This window comes from Taeniopygia guttata, chromosome Z, assembly GCF_048771995.1.
Source record: "Taeniopygia guttata chromosome Z, bTaeGut7.mat, whole genome shotgun sequence".
Taxonomy (NCBI): Eukaryota; Metazoa; Chordata; class Aves; order Passeriformes; family Estrildidae; genus Taeniopygia; species Taeniopygia guttata.
This window is the reverse complement of record NC_133063.1, coordinates 35,801,665-35,817,537: the sequence shown is the minus strand read 5'-3', so window position 1 is coordinate 35,817,537 and position 15,873 is coordinate 35,801,665. Positions and strand designations below refer to the sequence as shown.

Sequence of the window (15,873 nt, the reverse complement as noted above, 5' to 3'; positions counted from 1 at the left end):
GTCAGAATTTTAAAAAATGAAGTTGTTAACAGCTTAAATATATTTATGTCTTTCAAGCTCCCCAAGGAAATGTAATGTTACGAGAATTTAGGACCAGAAGGAACTTTAAGAACCTAATCCACCACTTTGTTCCACGGCAAAATCAATTCCATTGGTGTCCTTAGTGACAAATTTGTCTTACCCAGTTCCTAAAGCTTTCAATGATGGAGACTCAATGGCCTCCTAAGTAAAGTAATCTATGTAAGTCTCACTGTTCATACGATGGGAAGGATTTCTTTCCCTGGAATCTAATCAGCTGTTGTTTGCTGCAAATCCTTAGTTAGCTGCAAGCCTGAGCTAAGATTGGAGGCATCCTAGACTTCTGAAGAATTCTGTCCAGTAACTTCCACGAATCTGGAAATAGCCTGAACACAGGCTTGGTTTTTAATGGAGCTAATAGTTACTTGTTTTTTAGTTTGGTGAACATGACCGAGTGTGGTCAGGGATTATTTTATATCCTTCTACAGTTTTTCTTGTTATTCTAATCTATTATCTCTTTAGCATTTTCTGGCTTCAGGTAAACTTTCCCTGAGAAGTACTTTCTAAACACAGAATGTTTTGACTTAGCTGCAGCAAAACCTATTTGAAAGGTTTGTCTACAGAAAAAATGGAGCAAAAAGATTTCTTTTAAAATATTACTGACGACCAGCACTTAGTATTTTCTTTCTTGTAAGGTCTAATTCTGGTTTTGCGTGTAATTCACTGAACTGCATGTGTTTGAGATGAATCAGTTCAAGCACACTCTGCTTCTTGCATTAATTGCATTCCCCATTCTCCAGGTTTTGAGATTTGAGAACAAGGCTCTGCCGGGCAGAAATGCTAAGCACCTACATATTCAAATGCAGTTGATGTGAGCTGTTCTTATAAAACATATTGTGCTCTGAGTTGTGAAAGACTTTATAAAAAAATCAGTTCAAATGTGGCATTTCAACAAAACCTCTTAAACTTCTTAAGTATCAAAAACACTGGTATATACAGCTGTCCCTATCATGAGTCTGAGACCAAACTACTGAGAATCAAAAATTGCTCCCTGCGAGAAACACTAGAAAAGCTTTCAGCTATGATGCAGTCCACTAGAGACTAAGACTTACGGCTCTCCGGAGCTGTCCGTCTAGAAGTGACAGTCCCTGGCGTCTTTTGGCTGCAGCCGAACTCCATAAGGTAAAGGCTGCCGCTCCAGTGAAGTGTGCGCGAAGTAGCCGCTCCTTCGCCTCCGGAAGCCGGAGAGAGCGGTGCCAGGTAAGAGGCGAAGAACGAAGCCACAGAGAAGTGGGCTTCTGTGCGCTGCCTTCGGGCTCCTAGAGGAAGGTGGTTGCTGCTCGCCTGTCCCTTCAATTCTCTGCAAGCATGCATATGGAAGATGTTGCAAGAAAACATTCCCGGCTGTTGGCTTCGTCCTGATGCAGAGGTCCTGAAGACATCTTGTTCATCCCCTGAGCTTCTGAGATGCAGAGAACTCAATGGCAGCTGCCGAAAACAAGGGCTGCGCTGAGTTTGTCGGGAAGCAAGGACATAGACAGCACCTTGCATTTGGGAGTGAGAAGCTGCTGGTATTTTGCAATTGCTTTCACAGTGCAATGAATGCCAGGGAGGGCTGTGCACTCTACTGCAACGAGCTAGGCAGCAGAAGGCAGAGAGTACGGCCATCTGACAGCAGTTTGAAGCTTGCCTAGGAAAGAGCAGTGTTTTTGGAGTGTTCAGCAAATCCATGTTTCTGGGCAAGCACGGAATATGTACACTGTGCTGGTAAGCTTTCTCCCAGTGAGACACACTGGCAAAGCTTTTCGCTATGATGCAGTACACTAGAGACGCAGACGAAGGCTCTCCGGAACTTCTCGAAGGGAAGCGCTGGTACCTGGCGTCTTTCGAACGAAGCCGCACTCTGGAGCCTATGGCTGCCGCTCCCTTCATCTGTGCAAAAAGTAGCCGCTTCTTCGCCTCCGGCAGCTGGAGAGAATGGTGGCTTCTAAGAGGCGAAGATCGACGCCAGCTTCTGTGCGCAGCTTTCGGGCTGCTAGAAAACGATAGAAAACAACGGCAGCAGCTGCCTGCCCGTTCAATTCACCACAGGAATACTTATGGCGTGTGTTGCAGGAGAACTTTCCTGGGTATTGACTTCGTCCTCATGCAGACGTCCTGGAGAATTCTTGTTCGTGCCCAGAGCTTGCGAGATGCAGAGAACACGACGGCGGCTGCAGAAAAGAAGGGCTGCGCTGAGTTGCTCAGGAAGCAAGGACGTGGACAGCACGTGGTGTTGTGGAGTCAGCAGCTGCTGGGTTTTTGCAATTGCCTTCACTGTGCACTGAAAGCAAGGGTGAGCTGTGTACTCTAGTGCAACGAGCTGGGCAGTGGAAAACAGAAAGCACAGACGTCTGACAGCAGTTTGAAGCTTGCCAAGGAAAGAGCAGTGTTTTTGGAGTGTTCAGAAAATCCATGTTTCTTGCAGAGAGCGAGATACGTGCACTATGTTGGCAAGCTTTCTCCCTGTGAGACACACTGGAAAAGCTTTTCCCTAGGATGCAGTCCACTAGAGACGGAGACTACACCTCTCCGCAGCTGTCCGGAGGGAAGCGCCGGTCCACGGTCTCTTTCAGCCGAAGCCGTAGCTCCGCAGTCTGCAACTGTGGCTCCCGTCAGCTGTGCACGTAGTAGCCGCTTCTTCGCCTCTGGCAGGTGGAGAGAGCGGTGGCTTCTGAGAGGCGAAGAACGAAAGCGGCTTGTGTGCATAGCCTTCAGACTGCTAGAGGACGGTGGCTGCAGCTTTGTGCCCCTTGAATTCACCGCTGGCATGCTTATGGCAAGAGTTCCTGGACAGCTTTCCTGAGTTTTGGCCTCGTCCTGATGCAGACGTCCTGGAGAATTCTTGTTCATGCCCTGAGCTTCCGAGATGCAGAGAACTCGATGGCAGCTGCAGAAAAGAAGGGCTGCGCTGAGTTGCTCGGGAAGCAAGGACATAGACAGCACGTCGTGTTGTGGAGTCAGCAGCTGCTGGGTTTTCTCAATTGCCTTCACTGTGCACTGAATGCCAGGGTGAGCTGTGCACTCTAGTGCAACGAGCTGGGCAGTGGAAAACAGAAAGCACAGACGTCTGACAGCAGTTTGAAGCTTGCCTAGGAAAGAGCAGTGTTTTCGGAGTGTTCAGCAAATCCATGTTTCTGGGAGAGAGCGAGATACGTGCACTGTGCTGGCAAGCTTTATCCCTGCGAGATACGCTGCAAAAGCTTTTCGCGATTATTCTGTCCACTAGAGACGCAGACAACGCCTCTCCGCAGCTGTCTGGAGGAAAGGGCCGGTCCACAGAGTCTTTCAGCCGAAGACGCGCTCCGCAGTCTCCAAGTGTGGTTCACGTCAGCAGTGCACAGAGTAGCCGCTTCTTCGCCTCCGGCAGCCGGGGAGAGCGGTTGGCTTCTGAGAGGCGAAAAACAAAGCCGGCTTCTGTGCGCAGCCTTGGCACTGCTAGAGCACGGTTGCTGCAGCTGCCTGCCCTTTCAATTCACCTCTGGCATGCTTCTGGCAGGTGTTCCAGGACGACTTTCCTGGGTTTTGACTTGGTCCTGATGCAGACGTCCTGGAGAATTATTGTTGTTGCCCTGAGCTTTCGAGATACAGAGAATTAGATGGCAGCTGCAGAAAAGAAGAGCTGCGCTGAGTTTGCCAGGAAGCAAGGACATAAACAGTGCCTTGTGTTTGGGAGTCTGGAGCTACTGGTTTTTTGCAAATGCCTTCACTGTGCACTGAATGCCAGGCTGAGCTGTGCACTCTAGTGCAACAAGCTGGGCAGTGGAAATCACCAAGCACAGACGTCTGACAGCAGTTTGAAGCTTGCCTAGGAGAGAGAAGTGTTTTCGGAGTGTTCAGCAAATCCATGTTTCTTGGAGGGAGCGAGATACGTGCACTGTGCTTGCAAGCTTTCTCCCTGCGAGACACGCTGGAAATGCTTTTCGCTAGAATGTAGTCCACTAGAGACGCAGACTATGGCTCTCCGCAGCTGTCTGGAGGAAAGCGCCGGTCCACGGCGTCTTTCAGCCGAAGCCGCGCTTTGCAGCCTACAAGTGCAGTTCACGTCAGCGGTGCACGTAGTACCCGCTTCTTCGCCTCCAGCAGCCGGGGAGAGCGGTTGGCTTCTGAGAGGCGAAGATCAAAAGCGGCTTGTGTGCGCAGCCTTCAGACTGCTAGAGGAAGGTGGCTGCAATTGCCTGCCCTTTCAATTCACCGCTGGCATGCTTCTGGCAAGTGTTCCAGGACGACTTTCCTGGGTTTTGACTTGGTCCTGATGCAGACGTCCTGGCGAATTCTTGTTCATGCCCTGAGCTACCGAGATGCAGACAACTCGATGGCAGCTGCAGAAAAGAAGGGCTGCGCTGAGTTGCTCGGGAAGCAAGGACATAGACAGCGACTGGTGTTTGGGAGTGGGCAGCTGCTGGTTTTTTGCAATTGCCTTCACTGTGCACTGAATGCCAGGGTGGGTTGTGCACTCTACTGCAACGAGCTGGGCAGCAGAAAAGAGAGAGCACAGACGTCTCACAGCAGCTGTTAAGCTTGCCTAGGAAAGGGCAGTGTTTTCGGAGAGTTCAGCAAATCCATGTTTCTTGGAGAGAGTGAAATACGTGCACAGTGCTGGTAAGCTTTCTCCCTGCGAGACACACTGGAAATTCTTTTCGCTAGAATGTAGTCCACTAGAGACGCAGACTACGGCTCTCCGCAGCTGTCTGGAGGAAAGCGGCGGTTGCCGGCGTCTTTCTGCCGAAGCCGCGCTTTGCAGCCTACAAGTGCGGTTCACGTCAGCGGTGAACCTAGTAGCCGCTGCGTCGCCTCCGGCAGCCGGGGAGAGCGGTTGGCTTCTGAGAGGCGAAGATCGAAGCTGGTTTCTGTGCACAGCCTTGGCACTGCTAGAGCACGGTGGCTGCTGCTGCCTGCCCTTTCAATTCACCTCTGGCATGCTTCTGGCAGGTGTTCCAGGACGACATCCCTGGGTTTTGACTTGGTCCTGATGCAGATGTCCTGGAGAATTATTGTTGTTACCCTGAGCTTCCGAGATACAGAGAATTCGATGGCAGCTGCAGAACTGAAGAGCTGCGCTGAGTTTGCCAGGAAGCAAGGACATAAACACTGCCTTGTGTTTGGGAGTCTGGAGCTACTGGTTTTTTACAAATGCCTTCACTGTGCACTGAATGCCAGGGTGAGCTGTGCACTCTAGGGCAACAAGTTGGGCAGTGGAAAACAGCAAGCACAGACGTCTGACAGCAGTTTGGAGCTTGCCTAGGAGAGAGAAGTGTTTTCGGAGTGTTCAGCAAATCCATGTTTCTTGGAAAGAGCGAGATACGTACACTCTGCTGGTAAGCTTTTTCCCTGCGAGACACACTGGAAATGCTTTTCGCAAGAATGTAGTCCACTAGAGACGCAGACTACGGCTCCCCGCAGCTGTCTGGAGGAAAGCGCCGGTCCACGGCGTCTTTCAGCCGAAGCCGCGCTTTGCAGCCTACAAGTGCGGTTCACGTCAGCGGTGCACCTAGTAGCCTCTTCTTCGCCTCCGGCAGACGGGGAGAGCGGTTGGCTTCTGAGAGGCGAATATCAAAAGCGGCTTGTGTGCGCAGCCTTCAGACTGCAAGAGGACAGTGGCTGCAGCTGCCTGCCCTTTCAATTTACCTCTAGCATACTTCTGGCAGGTGTTCCAGGACGACTTTCCTGGGTTTTGACTTTATAGCGTGGCCGGTCCGCTCCGACTGAGTCGGGGACTTCGGGCACGCTATGGTGGTAATAAAGAGAAGGAGTCTTCCACCAGACGGGAGTCTCTCAGGCGGCTTTATTCTGAGGGCTTCTCAAAGGGAAGGCGAAGGAGGGTGAAGGGACGCAACCACTCGGAGGGCGAGCCAGCTCTGAGAGCCCCGAACCAGGGCGGGGCAGGGTATATAACAGTTACAGGGGAGGAGGGTCAAGGGGTAGAGCATCCAACCGGGTGAGGGTATGAGGGTGGAGTCAACGGAGAGTGACATGGCAACGGCCAACTGGGATAAAGGGAAGGAGTGGTTTCGGGGGAGGAACCAATGGGGGTACAAAGGACTTGGAACTTTCCAGAACAAAGGGAAGGAGTACAAAATGATTGACATAAACTGGGGGAAGGGAGAACAGATAACAGACAACTTGGGAGGCGGGAAAACTACACATCTGTGGCCTCCCATGGCAAGGCAGGGAGGTCACCAGCCACACCCCCTCCCACATCTCCCCCGTCTTTATTAACTAAATAAGCGGAACCGAAAGTCTTAACTAAATATTGTTTAAAAATGGTTAAAGCAACGAAAATAAGGAAAATAATAACTAAAATCCAAATAAGTCCTTTCACGATGGGGGCTGCCCATCCTGGGATGCCCCACTGCGAGAATGTCTTGTCTATTGGGTCAGCAGCCGATGGGTTCTCAGTCTTTAAATCCTTTACTTGCTCTTTTATCTGTTGGATGTGGGCCTGAATGGATTTGCTTCTCGATGACAGGTTGAAGCAGCACAACCCGTCAAAGTCCTCGCAGCTGTGGCCATGGGCTAAGAGTAAAAAGTCTATAGCAGCCCGATTTTGTAGGGTTGCGTGCCTGGTGGTCTGTTCGTCCGCCAAGAGGTCTGAGAGGGCGGCCGACGTAGCGTTGGCATTCTTGTTTACCCAACACTCCAGGTGAGAAAGCTCACCAAGGGCTTTTGCTGCTGCGTACCACGGAAGGAATATGGACGCAGCGATTCTCTTTGTCTTGCCCCAATTGTACAACTGTGAATCACAATTTGAATCGAATTGGTCGTATGAACGTTTCTTGCGGGCCAATTGTTTTTCCTTCCTCCATTCTAAAATCTGGGTTTTATTTGGAGTTAGAGTCGCAAGCTTGCCAAGGCTACATGGTCCTCCCTGGAGCCGAGATGGGATGCCTGACCACACTCTGTCCCCACAGATAAGAAACATCCCCTTGGGCAACACCTTAGGACGTGTGGACGAGACCGAAACCACCTGGCTGGTGTAATTGCACCAGGTTTGGCTATTATATTTTTTGCTCAAAGGTGTAACGTCTTTTCTATACGTATTCTTGGCCAAGTCAAGTCCATGCCAATTCTGACTTGGCCTTCTATAATAAAATTTGACGCAGTATTCTGCGTGAGAGGACCCCAGCAAGTCCAATTCTTGGGGTTCCTCTTTACTGTTCGATAGAATTTTGGTCCACTCGTCCCAAGTGTCGACCGGGTTGGGTCTCTTACCCGTGGTTCGGAGTAGGTCGGAGTTGAAAACTGGCCAATCGTCGGCAACCAGGGGAACCCCCACCAGGCATGTGGACAGGGGATTGTCCACACTGCCCATGGCCAAACATAGATTGTCCTGCTGCAAGGACTTGGCAAGCGTGACCCACACGTTTTCCTTCGGCTGCTGAACAATCCAGCCGTCCGCCGCTTGTAGCCACAGGATGACGAAGGCCACGGCGACGGCCAGCTGGGTGCAGTGGGGCGATTCCTGATGTTTCTCCCGGATTGGTGACATGTGGGCAGCCATCCTTATTCTATTAACACGAGAGAAAACGTAAATAACAGAAAAGGTTTGATTCCCTCCCCTCCCAGCTCCCCCTTTTGGGTTAAAAAAGGGAACAACTTTAGGGCACAGGGGTATAGGGAAAGCGGGTAAGGTAAGGGGGTAAGGGAAAGGTAACTGGAGGGGATGGGGTATCTTTAGATGTCGAGTCCGGTGAGTGGTACAGTCTGGTGATGAGGACTCGGGACACCAAGTTGGGACGGCTCCCGGTCCTCTTCGTTCGTCGTCTTTTCCATGCGACCGCGTCGTCCGGTGTTGTGGGAGACGCAGCCTGTGGGTTCTGTGGCGACGGTGGTTCCGCAGCTGGGGCATCTTCTAGGAATGGCTTCACGTATTTCCCCGGAATCCACTTTGGGCCATGAGCTGTTGAAACACAGGCATACCCTCTCCCCCAGGTTATTAAGGGAAAGGGCCCTGTGATAGCTCGGGATTCCGGGTCCCGGACAAGGACCGGTGGGCGCTCCTTTAAAAGTGCTCGCGTGGTGTTCGTAAAGTGCCTGATGACAGGCGGGTCTGGCTCACGGTCGGTGCAGTTTAAGAAATTCAGTACATAAAGTGCCTTACAAAGGCGCTCGACCGGAGTCATGGACAACGCCGCGTCATGTTGCTGATCGAGCAATCTTTTGAGTTCTTTGTGGGAGCGCTCCACTATGGCCTGCCCTGTGGGATTATGTGGAATGCCGGTGGTATGTTTGATGCCCCATTGCTGCAAGAACAGTTCAAATTGTTTTGAGGTGAGTCCCGGGCCGTTGTCGGTCTTAATTGCCTTCGGGACTCCCAGTGTCGCGAATGCCATGAATAAGTGTTTTTTCGCATCTTTCGTCTTTTCTCCAGTATGGAGAGAGGCGAAGATGGCACCTGAAAATGTGTCTATTGACACGTGGATGTATTTGAGACGGCCAAAAGCGTTGTAATGTGTCACATCCATCTGCCACAGCTCCAAAGCTCCCAGTCCCCGGGGATTAACCCCTGACGCCACTGGTGGAAGGGCGAGGGACTGACAGCTGGGGCAAGTGGCGAGGATGGCCTTGGCCTGCTCTTTGGAGATTTTGAATTGCCTGGCAAGGGCAGGAGCGTTTTGGTGGAAGAACGCATGACTGAGCCTTGCCTGTGCAAAAATGTCTGGGATGGTATTGGTGATTGAATGTACAGAAGAGGTGGTGGCGACAACCGCTGCTAAATGGTCTGCCCTCCGGTTACCCTCAGCGATGGCTCCTGGCAGGTCTGTGTGCGCCCGGACGTGCATTATGTGATAGGGTTGCTCGCGGTGGGAGATCAGCCAAATTAATTCCGTGAGCAACCCGAACAGTTTTTTGTTTTGAATTTCTTTGAGCATGGCGTGTTCTGCCCGCTCTGCTATCCCGGCTACATACGCCGAATCGGTAACTAAATTGAAAGGTTGTTGGAATTTCTTGAATGCTCTCACGACCGCAGCAAGTTCTGCGATCTGGGGGGAACCCTCAATGATTTGGATGTCAGACTCCCACTTCTGACTCTCCGGGTCCTTCCAAGTGATCACTGATTTGTGGGATTTTCCCGACCCATCAGTGAACACTGTGAGAGCATCTTTAATTGGTGTTTTACTTTTGTAAGATTTTGGAGCCAAATAGAAGGTATCCTTAAACAGTTTATGTTTAGGATAATGTATGGAGATTTGGCCAGGATAGCTATCCAAGGAAATTTGGAGGTTTTCATTTGTTTGCAGAAGAGACTCCAATTGTTCCAGATTTAAAGGGACATAAATGCACGCCGGATCGCACCCTGCGAGGGTCCGGAGGCGTTGCCTGCCTTTAATGATAAGTTTGGCCATCAATTCAGCGGGTGTGGAGATGGTCTTTGGAGGCTGGTGCGGAAGGAACAGCCACTCGATGATAAGGAGTGGGTCCTTACGCCCAGCATCCCACTGAAACAGCAACCCATGGAAGTTTGGGCACTTACCCAAGATGGCAAGGGTAATGGGAAGGACCCGGTCCACACGGTGCGCCTGGCGGGATCTGATGGCCTCCGCGACTCTCTCCAGGGCTCCCTTCGCGGCAGGTGTCAGCTCGCGTGGAGAAGCCAGGTCGCCGTCTCCTCGCAGAAGTTCGAAGAGGGGCGACAGTTCCTCCGTGGTGAGTCCCAGGAGAGGTCGGATCCACGTGATGGTGCCGCAGATCTGCTGCAGATCCCGCAGGGTCCGTGGGTCGTCTTTGATGGTCACAGACTGGGGCGCGACGGTCCTTCCCGTGATGGTGATGCCCAAGTACTTCCATGGGGCGGAGAGCTGGATCTTCTCCTCCGCAATCTGGAAACCCGCATCCTTGATGGCTTTTATTGTCTTATTGAGTGCTGCGCGGAGGTAGGTGGTCGTCTCCGCGCAGACAAGAACATCGTCCATGTAGTGTAAGATAATGGCTTCAGGGAAAAGTCGGCGGACTGGCGAAAGAACCTGTGCTACAAAGGTTTGGCAGAGCACTGGAGAATTTTTCATTCCCTGGGGCAAGGTGGTCCATTGATACCTTTTATAAGGTTCCGCCCGATTGATGGATGGTACGGAAAAGGCGAACCTGGGGGCATCTCCAGGATACAAGGGGATGTTAAAAAAGCAGTCCTTGATATCAATGACTGCGAGCTGCCAATCCCGGGGAAGCATGGAGGGTGAGGGAAGCCCAGGCTGGAGGGGGCCCATGTCTTCAATGACATCATTTACCCTGCGGAGGTCCTGGAGCAGGCGCCACTTGTCTTTGCCTGGTTTTTTAATTACAAAGACAGGGGTGTTCCAAGGGCTGGTGGAGGGTATTAAATGCCCAAGGCGCACCTGCTCCTCAACAAGTTTGTTGAGCGCCTTTAATTTCTCCTCCACAAGGGGCCACTGATCCACCCACACCGGAACATCGGTCTTCCAATTCAACGGTGGGGAGGTGCGCTCCGCAGTGGCCCATACTAAAAATCCCACGCAGGGCTAGGGATGTCAAGGCGGGCACCCCACTGGGACAATACGTCCCTGCCTAATAGCATGATGTTGGAAGAAACCACAAAAGGTCGAATTGTGGCTATCTGTCCCTCAGGTCCCTCCACACTTACCAAGCGTCGGCTGCGCATGGAATTGACAGCTCCGCCCACTCCGGAGATTGTGCCACAAGGGGGCACCAACTCCCAGTCGCGGGGCCACTTTGACCTGGGAATGATGGTGACATCCGCCCCAGTGTCTGCCATCAGGTTCATCGCCACCGACTTTCCCTGTAAAGAAAGCACAGTTCGGATTATTGGTCTCTCTTTAGTCACATTTTGAGTAAGAAACACATGAATGTCTTGTTCTGAGTCTCGTCCAGAGAGGTCGTCTGAGTCCAGCAGATAGAGCAGGGCGAAGGGGAGTCCTCTGCCCAAGGTGTAGGGGGGCTCATGGCAGATGACCGAGACCGTTACCTCGGACCCCGGTGGGACACACACCACTTCAGGGATGATGGAGATCCTGTCGGGTGTGTGCCTTGCGTCTCCGACGATGAGGACGGTCGCTTCGCCCTGACAGTGAGGGGGCTCCAGGAACCCCGCGGGGATTCTCACCAGGTCCTCATCCTGGAAGGTGACAGTCATGGAGCTCTTGAGGACCTGGCGGCGGCCGGGATCTAAGTTGGCCGTTCTTCGGAGGAGGCGAAGTCCGTCGTCGGTGCTCCGCCAATCCTCCGAAACTGTCCCCTGGGCCATTGGTCCTCCCGGATAGTAGGGAGGCTCGGGCGCTGAGAAGGGCCATTTGTTGTCCTCACGCGGCCCCTCCTCGCGCTCCGTGGCCCGTTTCCCGCCGGCTGGTATGGCGGGAAAGAGTTCCTGGGTGGGGGTCTTGGGGAAGGCATATACGGGTTGTAAAACTGCTCCGGGGGCCAGTGTGGACAGTTCGCTTGTATGTGGCCCATCTGGCCACACCCGAAGCAGCGCACAGTGTTCAGGTTCAACATTGCCTCCCCTACCCCTTTACTCACTGCCATGGCGACCGTTACCTCGGTGGATGTTGCCTTGACGCACGCCTCCACCATCTGGGTGATGGTGGGCTCGGGGTCCTGCGGTAACGCCCTCAAGATCTTCTTTGTTTCCGCAGAGGCGTTGGTCACTGCCATCTTTCGGAGGAGCTCTTCCCGTGCCGCAGGGTGCTCTATCTGCTTTTCTATGGCCTCTCTGAGGCGGTCGACAAATTTGATGAATGACTCGTCCGGTCCTTGGAGAATAGTTGAAAAACTTTGGGAGGGAGTTCTGCCGTCCGGGATTTTCAGCAGCGCGGCACGGCCAGCCTCTCTGATGTCATCGAGGAGCGGTATTGGTAGTTGGATCTGGTCCTCTGGCTGGCCGAACTCTCCATCTCCCGCAATAGCCTCCATTACCTCGTCGCCTGTGCCCAGGGTCTCTGCTAGGTTGTGCTTTATAATGAGAGGTTTCAGTAGCTTTTTCCACTGAACCTCCCAAAGCAGGAGTTCCGTGGGGGACAGCAGGGACTTGGCAATGTATTTGATATCATGCTGGACTAATGTCCGTCCAGAAAAGGTGAGGTCCAGAACATTTTTAAAAAATGGCGATTCGCGGCCATAATCTTTGGCCGCTTTCCTCAGCTCCTTCACCTCAGCATATGGTACTTGTTCCCACCGGGGCCGCTTTCCCCTCTCCCTTACCACCGGTGCCGCGAAAGGCCCGAGGTCACGTGCTAGGTCTAAGTCCCCGTCCTCGATGGCCGCTGCCCGTATCTTAGCCCACCCGCCTCCCGGCCTAGGTATGGGCCGGGGGCCGTCACTGTCCTCATCCTCTTCAGAGGATGAGGCAGGACGGGTGAGGGCCTTGAACCTCTCCCTGACCGTTGGGCTCCGGTGGCGTGGAGCCCTACAGGCCAAGATGGCCTGCTTCCGGCCAGGCCGACTTCCGGTTCCGGTAGCGTGGGAACCGGAAGTGGCTGGAGAGGGGGAGGCGGGACTAGGCCCACCTCCCGGGGCGGGGCCTTCCGGCAGGGAGTTCCCACCCACAGGGGTGTGGCCTTCCTGTAGGCCGGTCCCTCCCACCGGGGGCACACCCAGGGGCGCGGTCAAGGGGACGGAAGGGGCGGGTCCCGACGATGACACCATCGACGCATCAGACGGGGCGGGACCCGACGCAGGGGCGGCACTCGACGGAGGCGGGGTCAATGGGGAAATGGCGGGAACCCGAGGGGAGTAGGGAGGAGCTGGGACGCCATTTTGTGGCGCTTCTGATGCCAGCTCGGCCATGCGGCCGGCGCCATTTTGTGGTGGATGCTGGCACAGATTTGGAATAGAACAGCAGGGTTTTAAACTAGGAACAGGGGTCTGAGGGTCTTGGGGCGAGGAAAGGGTCGAACTGGGGTGGCCAGTCCCAGGTCGAAAAGAGGACAGGATGGGACGGGGAGCAGCAGGGAGACGGTGGCAACCCTGTGCCGGACTTTGGCAGGGTCTGCTGCCCGACCCACCCTTAGGGGAAAAAGGGTTAGGAGTGGGGGGGACGGAATGAGGGTTAGGAAAACTGGGGGCCCAACTCTCCCGTTTTTGTTTAAATAACGTAAAAATAGAATGAAATAAAGGAAAGAAACGTCCCACTTTAAAATTCCCCTTAACTTGTAAATCGTATAATAAACGCCCAACTTTTCCCCAAAACTGAACCGAGTTGAAATCTTCCTGCGCAGTGTCAGGAAGGTGGTCAAAAATTAAATTAATTAAGGCTTTTAAATCCCTTTTGTTAAAAGAAATATTTCCCAAAACGAGGGATGACTTAACATGGGAATAGAAATCCCGCCGAGCCGGAGACATACGGTTGCCCATTATGTCAAAACGGCTAAAAAATTCCCCAAAGAGGCAAAGGAGAACAGAAAAGAAAAGAGACGGGGTCAGGTGCCAGACGGGGCACGAAAAACTCACCACAAAGGACGCCCGTCGAAAAGAAGATGGCCTCAATGGGGGGTGGAAGCGCTGCAGGTCCGGAGTGCGAAGGAGCTTCCGCGAAGCTGCTGTTCCTGCTCCTCCGGGTGTCTGCAGCCCACGAGGCGAAGGGTCTTCTTAAAACGAAGCACCGTCGTCCGTGGAACCGGGTCCGAACGGCGCTTGAATTCCTCGGGCAGCTGGCTCACGGAGTCGAAGCTGTCGAGGAGACGCTCTCCGCTTGACTCCGTGCAGGGGTCAGCGTGTTCGGGCGCCAGTTATAGCGTGGCCGGTCCGCTCCGACTGAGTCGGGGACTTCGGGCACGCTATGGTGGTAATAAAGAGAAGGAGTCTTCCACCAGACGGGAGTCTCTCAGGCGGCTTTATTCTGAGGGCTTCTCAAAGGGAAGGCGAAGGAGGGTGAAGGGACGCAACCACTCAGAGGGCGAGCCAGCTCTGAGAGCCCCGAACCAGGGCGGGGCAGGGTATATAACAGTTACAGGGGAGGAGGGTCAAGGGGTAGAGCATCCAACCGGGTGAGGGTATGAGGGTGGAGTCAACGGAGAGTGACATGGCAACGGCCAACTGGGATAAAGGGAAGGAGTGGTTTCGGGGGAGGAACCAATGGGGGTACAAAGGACTTGGAACTTTCCAGAACAAAGGGAAGGAGTACAAAATGATTGACATAAACTGGGGGAAGGGAGAACAGATAACAGACAACTTGGGAGGCGGGAAAACTACACATCTGTGGCCTCCCATGGCAAGGCAGGGAGGTCACCAGCCACACCCCCTCCCACATGACTTGGTCCTGATGCAGACGTCCTGGAGATTCTTGTTCATGCCCTGAGCTACCGAAATGCAGAGATTTCGAGGGCAGCTGCAGAAAAGAAGAGCTGCGCTGAGTTTGTTGGGAAGCAAGGACATAGACAGCGCCTTGTATTTGGGAGTGAGCAGCTACTGGTTTTTTGCAATTGCCTTCACTGTGCACTGAATGCCAGGGTGAGCTGTGCACCCTACTGCAACGAGCTGGGCAGCAGAAAAGAGAGAGCACAGACGTCTCACAGCAGCTGTTAACTTGCCTAGGAAAGGGCAGTGTTTTCGGAGAGTTCAGCAAATCCATGTTTCTTGGAGAGAGCGAAATACGTGCACAGTGCTGGTAAGCTTTCTCCCTGCGAGACACACTGGAAATTCTTTTTGCTAGAATGTAGTCCACTAGAGACGCAGACTACGGCTCTCCGCAGCTGTCTGGAGGAAAGCGGCGGTTGCCGGCGTCTTTCTGCCGAAGCCGCGCTTTGCAGCCTACAAGTGCGGTTCACGTCAGCGGTGAACCTAGTAGCCGCTGCATCGCCGCCGGCAGCCGGGAAGAGCGGTTGGCTTCTGAGAGGGGAAGATCGAAGCTGGTTTCTGTGCGCAGCCTTGGCACTGCTAGAGCACGGTGGCTGCAGCTGCCTGCCCTTTCAATTCACCACTGGCATGCTTCTGGCAGGTGTTCCAGGACGACTTTTCTGGGTTTTGACTTGGTCCTGATGCAGATGTCCTAGAGAATTCTCGCTCGTGCCCTGAGCTTCCGAGATGCAGAGAACTCGATGGCAGCTGCAGAAAAGAAGAGCTGCGCTGAGTTTGCCAGGAAGCAAGGACATAAAAAGTGCCTTGTGTTTGGGAGTCTGGAGTAACTGGTTTTTTACAAATGCCTTCACTGTGCACTGAATGCCAGGGTGAGCTGTGCACGCTAGTGCAACAAGCTGGGCAGTGGAAAACAGCAAGCACAGACGTCTGACAACAGTTTGGACTTTGCCTAGGAGAGAGAAGTTTTTTCGGAGTGTTCAGCAAATCCATGTTTCTTGGAAAGAGCGAGATACGTACACTCTGCTGGTAAGCTTTTTCCCTGCGAGACACACTGGAAATGCTTTTCGCTAGAATGTAGTCCACTAGAGACGCAGACTACGGCTCCTCACAGCTGTCTGGAGGAAAGCGCCGGTCCACGGCGTCTTTCAGCCGAAGCCGCGCTTTGCAGCCTACAAGTGCGGTTCACGTCAGCGGTGCACCTAGTAGCCGCTTCTTCGCCTCCGGCAGCCGGGGAGAGCGGTTGGCTTCTGAGAGGCGAAGAACGAAACCGGCATGTGTGCGCAGCCTTGGCACTGCTAGAGGACGGTGGCTGCAGCTGCCCGCGCTTTCAATATACCGGTGGCATGCTTCTGGCAGGTGCTCCAGGACGGCTATCCTGCGTCTTGACTTGGTCCTGATGCAGACGAATCTGGGGAATTCGTGTTCGTGCCCTGAGCTTGCGAGATGCAGAGAACTCGATGGCAGCTGCAGAAAAGAAGGGCTGCGCTGAGTTGCTCGGGAAGCAAGGACATAGACAGCGCCTGGTGTTTGGGAGTGGGCAGCTGCTGG

The 15,873-nt window shown here is 53.3% G+C and overlaps 1 protein-coding gene across 1 annotated transcript; it reads right to left on the bottom strand.

Annotated features, from left to right (window-relative positions):
• Window positions 1-5,908: 5,908 nt before the first annotated feature.
• On the bottom strand, window positions 5,909-14,257 carry LOC140681900 (uncharacterized). Its single transcript, XM_072922575.1, has 2 exons — window positions 13,480-14,257; window positions 5,909-7,565 (listed from the first exon to the last, which is right to left on the bottom strand). The coding sequence occupies exon 2, from the start codon at window positions 7,556-7,558 to the stop codon at window positions 6,197-6,199; it is 1,362 nt and encodes a 453-aa protein (XP_072778676.1). The 5' UTR covers window positions 7,559-7,565; window positions 13,480-14,257; the 3' UTR covers window positions 5,909-6,196.
• Window positions 14,258-15,873: the final 1,616 nt, after the last annotated feature.